The 7,906-nt window shown below is 48.7% G+C and overlaps 1 protein-coding gene across 1 annotated transcript in view; it reads left to right on the forward strand.

The window, feature by feature from the left end:
* Positions 1-4,850, forward strand: part of NALF2 (NALCN channel auxiliary factor 2) — a 37,104-nt gene extending 32,254 nt beyond the window's left edge. The window contains exons 2-3 of the mRNA XM_053580982.1: positions 1,334-1,505; positions 1,907-4,850. Of these exons, the coding sequence (XP_053436957.1) occupies positions 1,334-1,505; positions 1,907-2,292 (558 nt within the window). The 3' untranslated portion in view covers positions 2,293-4,850. The remainder of the gene's footprint in view (positions 1-1,333; positions 1,506-1,906) is intronic.
* Positions 4,851-7,906: the final 3,056 nt, after the last annotated feature.

Raw genomic sequence — 7,906 nt, forward strand, 5'->3', positions numbered from 1 at the left:
AGGATTATAGGTGTGAGCCACTGTGCCCAGCCCAGCCCCAGGGGATTTTGAGGCACACTGAAGTCTGAGAGCTATTGCTGTGAGGAGCACCTATGAACCTAGAAGGAACCCCTGAAGATACCAGGGCTGGATGCAGGCAGAACTCCAGTCCTGTGCATGAGAGTCATCTGGGCATCCTGTTAAAATGGAGATGGTGACTCGGCAAACTGGGGCCAGGGCCTAAAGATTTTGTATTTCTCACAGGCTCCTTGGTGATGCTGCTGGCCCAGGTCCACACTTTGAGTAGCAAAGAACTAAATCAGTAGTTCTCAATGGGAGAGAATTTTGCCTCCCAGACGATATTCAACAATGGCTAGGGACATCTTTTTGGTTGTGATAATGGGTGAAGGGAGAGAATGGTGCCACCATCTAGGAGTCCAGAGATACTACTCAATATTCTACAATGTGTAGAACAGCCCCCACAACAAATGATTATCCAACCCAAAATGTCAGTAGTGTGACTATTAAGAAACCCTGCCTTGATGATAGCCAAAGAGTATGGAGGAGGGAACCTTGCTCAGCTAGGACCCAGTGCCTGGTATTGGTGGGCAAGATGAAGAGCAGAAAGTATACCCATGAAATGAAACTGCAAAGCCAAGATTCCAAATTAAATGTAGCAATGTCCATGATGTCTGCTCTGTACCAGAGCTGAAGCCAAAAGGACTCAGCATGGATTAAGTAGAGCTCAAAGGCAATTGTGGTGCCTAGTAAGGCATATTCCCATTTATATTAAAAATAACTCTTCACATTTGTGTGCACTTTATAGTTCATAAAATATTTCCATATGTGCCATATTATTTGATCCACACAACACCCCAATGAGGTAGAGCAAAGTTATTCTTTTCATTTCTTTCTTGAACTTAAGAACTCAACACCATCAGAGAAATAATTGTTTGCTGAATCAAACGTAACTGAAATTTGCTTCATTATACACAGGTAACCTCAGAGAAGTTAAGCCACCTCTGTGGACCAAGTGTTAAATGATAGAGATGGATGGATTGATTGGTAAGGCTCCTTCCAGCTCTGACATGGGAGTAATTTTGTGATTTTTGCCAAGGAACAAATTTGGATTCTTGGATTATTGCAGACTGGGCAACTCGGGAGTTGGGCTATAAGATGAGAGATCTTAGGGTAAGATGTAGTGTAGTGGCCTTGACCTGAACTCTGCAACCCTGGATCCTGGGGTTAGGCTGGTGAATCTACTTTTGAGACCACAATTACGCCCCCCTCATCCCTCTCCTCTGAGGTGGGAAGGGGCTGGCACATGGGCTGATGCTCTTTCCTCTCCCCACAGGCTGTCTACAAGGCCTGGCTGTGCTCAGAATACTTCAGCGTGACCCAGCAGGAATGCCAGCGCTGGGTGCCCTGCAAGCAATACTGCCTGGAGGTGCAGACCCGGTGCCCCTTTATACTCCCTGACAATGAGGAAATGGTGTACGGAGGGCTCCCTGGCTTTATATGTACAGGTAAAGGCAGGGAACTGGGGAAGAGGGAGGAGGCTGGGGGCCCAGGGCAGGCACCAGGCCAGGGGAGTGGGAGCAGGGAGGACAATAAGGAAGACAGGTTAGAAGAAGGCCAGTGGCTGGAGAAGTGGGCACCGAGGTCCCCAGTTTGGGATAGGGCCCAAGTGGAATAGGGTGAACGATCAGAGTGCCCATCTCTTATCTAGAACACACAGCCAAGGAGTCACCCTGGAGAAACTGGCTGTGGGCTCCAGGAAAGAAGGGCTTAGAAAGGGAAACTGCTGAGGACCAAGGGGAAAAGAGTCTTGGATAGGGCTCCCTGAGCAGACCTTTCTAGATTAAGGCATAAGGCATAGCCATAAGCCCTCTGAGCACCCCACCACACCTTCCTTATCCATTGGCAGGGTTGCTGGATACTTCACCAAAGCGGCCGGAAACCAAGTGCTGTGACGTGCAGTGGGTCTCCTGTGAGTCGGAGAAGAAGAAATTCAAGGAATCTGAGGCCCCCAAAACCCACCACCAGCAATTCCACCACTCCTATTTCCACCACTACCACCAACAGTACCACCACTACCACCCCCACCATGACCCCCCAGGCCGCGTCAGTCATAAGCCCTCCCTGCTGCCGGTCTCTGGGGGTTCTCGTCTCAGCCCCAGCAGGATCCGGCTCTGTGTCCTTGTTCTCATGCTCCTCCATACCATGGTGTCCTTCTCCAGCAACCAGGGTGGTGGGGGACTGGGGCTGGAGACACTGCCTTCCCTAGAAGAAGGCCTGACACTGGAAGAGTGACAGTAGGGAGGGAGGACAGACCTCCACCACATACTAACATCAGCCCCTCCAGGTGGGGGGAGGGGTCTCCTCCCATGGGGGAATAGGACAAGGTGGGGGGCAGGGGAAAATGGGGGACCACACTTCTCCCCTAACCTACCCCCACCCCCAAAATAGCTCCAACAGAATGCTCAGAGGGCCTCAGGGAGCTGTAAAACTCATCCTGGAGAAAAAGGCAGGAGCAACAGGTGCCCCCTCCCAAGACCCCATCTGTGGGGCTTAGCAAACAAAGGGGGGGAGTGGGGGCTGGAAATGTCCACCCCTGCCAGGAGCCCTGACCCCAGGGAAGGAGGCTGTTCACACAGCCTTGGCCCTGCAGGGAATGTTGGGGGGCACAAAGGGGAGAAGCTCTTTCCCCCCTCCACATTCCTTTTGTTGCCAGGATCCTTAATTCCCCCCTTCCCATATGCCTACAGGCAACGGCAGACACTGCAATGGCCCTCCTGCCACTTCAGTGCACCTTGCTCCACTTGGGCCCATCACATGTGAAGCACCATGCTAGGAGATGAGCTGCGCACAGTTGTGGCTAGTTTGGGGCCTCAGTTAGCTATGCCCCACCACCTTAAGCAATGAGGGGTAGGAATGGGGTACAGAATGAGTGCTGAGAGAGTGAAGACAGGGAAAGGGAAGGGAAGAGGAGACATAGGGACAGAGAGTTTCGAGAGATGGCCTGATGGGCTACTGCCACCTGGCTTTGGAGAGGTGGGCAGTTAGTGTTGAGGCAGGCTCCAGATCTGCTCCCCAAATCAAAGAGATTTCTCTCTCAAAAAGAGAGTTACATAAGGAACCCTCTGGGAAAGAGCACAGGAACTGAGTTTGGGGGCCATGAAATAGATGGCTGAGGGCATGTAGTTCAACTGCCGCTGTCTGAAGGGCCATATCTTACAGAAGGTGCACATACTCCCAAGGGCCACTCTTGCCCTGGAGATCTTGGCCTTGGGGCCAAAGACGTTTCCATTTCTGATCTCTATGCGGAGGAGGGACTTAAGCCCAAGTGGGTCACCTGGCCTGGGTCCTCATACTCTCCCATCTTGTCCTAGCCCAGGCCTCCATGAAGGAGAACCTGGTGGGATTCCTCCAGAGCTCTCCAGAGATGAGCCCCCTCATCCCTACCCTGTCCCTGTCCCCAGCCTACCAAAGAGTATTCATCCTTTTCCATCTCTGACCCCATGGGTTACTGTCCCAGATGTGGAACAACCAGACTCCTTTTCACCCTGTAATGGAGTCCCCTGCTCCAGTCACCTCATCCTTTGCTGGAGAAAGTCCAGAGACTAGCAAGAGAACCATTTGACTAAAAATAATGGGCTTTCATCTCTTAGCTGATAGATTTCGACTGTCTAGTCAGACTAGAAGGTAGGACAAGAGCCATTGAGTGCCCCTTGCAGGTCATTAGCCTTGCTTTGATCTGCTGGAGGGGCACATTTCCTGGGACATCTAAAAGTCAATAAAAGCCAACAAGAAAATGGAGCAAGAACTGTATTTCTGTGAGAGGCCTGGGGGCTTTCAGTGTCAGAAGGGCCTGTGTCCTTCTAGGACGTGATGCTAGGTGAGTAAAGTGGAGGGGCAGGCATGGAGCTGCATTAGAGTGAAACCAAAAAGGAGATAGGAAGGAGAGAGCCACATTTGATCAGCTTAGGGATGAATGGGAGGCCTCCCTAGTAGAGAGAGAATCATTAAGCCTGGGCCTCAGCTGGGTCCCAGATTGGTTTCATGAGACTAGGGAATCCTTCCTTGCCAGTTTTCTCATTTCTCATAGGCTGTTCCCCTCCAAACACCCCATGCCCTGCCCACACAGTCCCCTGTTTGGCCCTCAGCACTTCGGGCCTGGCCACATAGCCCATCCCTAGAGTGCTCTTTTCAGCTGGGAAGGGGAAGAGGTGCTGGCTCTTTTCCAGACATGCTTATGTGTAAGTGAAAGGGCAGGTGCTTGGGCTCCAGAGAGACCCTAGGTACTGCCTTCTAACTCCCGCATCCTTAAGAGGGGAAAAGGGACTGGGAAGTAAAGGGGGACCATATGGCCCCCGGGAATGGACCCTTGGAGACTCCCATCTTCTCTTCCCTCTCACCAAGTGCCCAGGAGACCCCTGGCCCAGACCAGCCCAAGGCCTTTCCCAGTGGCAGGGGAAAGGGGCACCACACACCACCTCAAAGTCATTTGACTGCCCCCATCTGCCCTCTAACCCCAATCTTCCACCACCTCTCCAGCTGACCCTGCCCTCCATCACAGGCAGCAGAGCCGGGCAGCTTTCTTCTGCCATTTTCTACACTGTGCTTCATGAGTAGGACTTTCTTGCACTAGTCCCTATGACTGAGTCTCCAAGCTGGTTTCCTAGTAGTCCCCATCCCTTCCTACCTTACCTGGCTATGATTCAGTTGTCTCTGCCCCCCCTTACCTGTGCCTCTGTGTTTCGGTGAGAGTCTGTATGTGTACTGCTTTCTGTTTCGTTGCATTGTGGGGCAGAGGTCTCTCTGCTCTTGTTTAACCCCATAAAGAAATAAATGGTAAGACTTGATGATAACCCTCCCTTTATGGCTTTGTTCTGCGGAGTGGAGCTTACTGCCCTAGGAAACAATCTATGGCTTGGGAATGGGGTGGGACCAGGGGATGCTGACCCTGTGCCTGGTCCCCTGTCATCTCAAATCTCAGGAAGAAAAAGGTAAACTCTGTAGTTTCCATTCTAGACAAGGAATCACAAAGCCAACCACCTGCAGGGATGAGGCGGATAAGGAGCAAAGTGGGCCAGGCTGAGGAAAGTGTAGACTCAAATGGGAATGATGAGAACTGTGGGGTCTTTGCAAGGGGAGCAGCCCAAGACCCAGGGTTTTCTGGTGGAACCATAGGCCCAGAGTTTCCAGATCTTCTCATTCTTCAGTGGAAATCAGGACTCAGGATTTTGCTACAAAGCCCCTTAATTCCTAAATGTTGGTTCAAGTCTAAAAACAAAACAACCAAACTACCTCCACATGGGGCAAATCCCCATGTGGCCTGTGGATTACCAGCTTTCCACCTTTGTTGTAGCTTCAGTTTCAGTCTCTTAGCCCCATCTCCCTTCACCAGGTCCATCACAAGGGGGAAAGGCACTCAGGAAGAACTGCCAGAGGGGTGGCAGAAGGCACCCTCCACCTCTACCACTTCTTTCACAAGAGTGGGGAAAGTGAGCATGGCCAGGAGGGAGTGCTGTCAAATTATTTCAAGAAAACAGTGCGCCAACTCCCCCAGAAGCAGCACAGCATGGGAATCAGAGCACGGTCTCTGGAGCCAAACTATATGAGTTCTAAGTCTAGCCCCAACCATCTCCCACTTGTATGACTTTAGACAAGTTCCTTTATTTCCTTGGCGTCCTAGTCTACAACAAGGGCTATTGTGAGAATTAGATGTCATACATGTAGTACTTGGCACAACAGCTGGCACAAAGGAGCCACTCAAATGCTGATCATCGTTACTATCAGTAGTCACTCAGTCTTTCTTCTCTTTTCCTCACCCATACCTAAAATAGTCACCAAATACTGTCATTCTTACTCCATAATATGTGTCAAGTCCTCCCCCTGCTTTCCGCCCCAACTTCCATTAAGCTGCTTTAAACTCTCAGTAGCTTTTGCCTGAAGTACTGCAATAGTCTACCAACTAATCTCTTATCCAATTACTGCAGCTCCAATCCATCCTCCACCTAGCACAATGCTATGCACTTCAGAAGCACTTAACAGAGACTTTGTGAAAGTAATTTTGCCAAACTGAGTTTCCTAAAGGACACAGCTAATCTTTGTAAAGAAATCATATTATATCTCTCAAAACCATCAGATGGCTCCATATTGTCTGTAGAATCATGTGTAAACTTCTGAGCATGCCATTCAAGGCTCTTTGTTTCCTGATCCTATCCTACTAGTCTGATCTCCCCCATAGGCACTCACAAGCACAAGTCCCATAGCCCTACTGGTCAGTCTCTGAATGAGCTCTGCATCTTCTCATCTCCTGCCCTTTGCTCACTTTGTCTATTCTCCCTGGAATGTCCTCTTTCCATCTCTATCTATCATGGACTTTCCTAGTTTTCAAAATCCAGCTCAAATGCCATCTCTGGCTACGAAAACTTCTACATCCTACCCCCCCCCCGCCAAGCTGGAAACAGTCTCTTCACGGTACCTCAATAACACTTTGTCCCTTAATCATGGTACTTACTACACCCTGCCTGTGTTCCACTTAGTCATTCATTTAAAATATACCTCCTGGGCAATTACTATGTGTCAAGCACTGTGCTGGGTGCTGACAGTACAGCAGGCAACAGAAACATTATACAGGCAACCATAATACACTCACTATAACTTTAGAGTCTTTGTCTCACTGCATGCCTATGAGGAGGGAGCCAGGCTTTCTTGGCCTTGGGTATAGGAAAGAGAGTAAAGGACTGGAGGTCACATTCTAACCTACCACATGTAGAAATAGAGGGGGCTGTGCACCCATGGTGCTAAGGTTGTAAAGAGGACAGTGGCTATACCAAGGAGATAGCTCTACCAGCCATATGTCGCCCTTTGAGTCTTAAACTAAGCTAGCATCACACTACAGCTGCCTCTGAACTCCCCTCCTCTAACCAGGCCTAGGCCCTGGCATTCTCCCTTCAAGTGAGTTCAACTGCAAACAACCTCAGTGTATTTCAGCCTCTACATGGGCAAGGAAGGCTCAGCCCTGGCAGTGCATCAGAATCACCTGGAGTGTTTTAGCTCTGGTCCCACCAGCAGAAAGTCTGGCTTAATTATTCTAGGGTGGGGGTGTATCCAAGCTTCAGTATTGTTTAGCAAACTCCACAAGTGATTCTAATGTGCAGCCAGGCTTGACAATTACCGGGCGAAGAGAAGGCTGGGGCTACATGAAGTCCTTGTTATTTGAGAATAAGTGGTGCTAGAATAAGGCCACTTACAATGAATCCACTTGAAATGGGGACCAACATTTCATAGTAGAGTGGAAGAAAATGGGAAAAGGGTTTGATTGAGACTGACTTCATCTTCAGAAATAAAATTGGAAATGTAGAAAATATTTTAGTCTCAATTTAAAATGTGTAAAATGTGCAAATATGCACTAATTCTTAGAATGAACAAAGAATGAATCAAGTATTGGGGGAATAATGTAATTTTCCTAACAAAAGTACATGAAAGCATAATATTGACTTTTGCAGCACAGTCATAAGCAGAGTTTTTGTTTTGTTTTTCCAAAATTAAAGAGCTTCTTCAATTACCCAAGGACCTCTTGTAATCCTTTGAGAGTTGAATCATTCTCTTTGAAGCCCTGATCCTGTCATTACCCAGGTCAATTTTCTCTTCTGCTAATGGTAACTGATCTCTCTCTGCCAAATCCCCATTATCAAGAACTTGACATGACATTTGAGATGGTCTCCAACATCACTTTCATTGACTTCATGAAACCTTGAATCCTTTTCAAGACATGTAGTTTCACCTTGAGACTTTGTAATACTAAGAATTAACAAGGAACTGAGAAAGACTGTAGCATAATGGATATGGATAAACAGCATTAGGGTGTTAAATGGGAAGAAGGACTTTTGGGGAATCAAAATAGTGACAATTTTAT

Source organism: Nycticebus coucang, chromosome X, assembly GCF_027406575.1.
Source record: "Nycticebus coucang isolate mNycCou1 chromosome X, mNycCou1.pri, whole genome shotgun sequence".
In the NCBI taxonomy this organism is placed as follows: domain Eukaryota; kingdom Metazoa; phylum Chordata; class Mammalia; order Primates; family Lorisidae; genus Nycticebus; species Nycticebus coucang.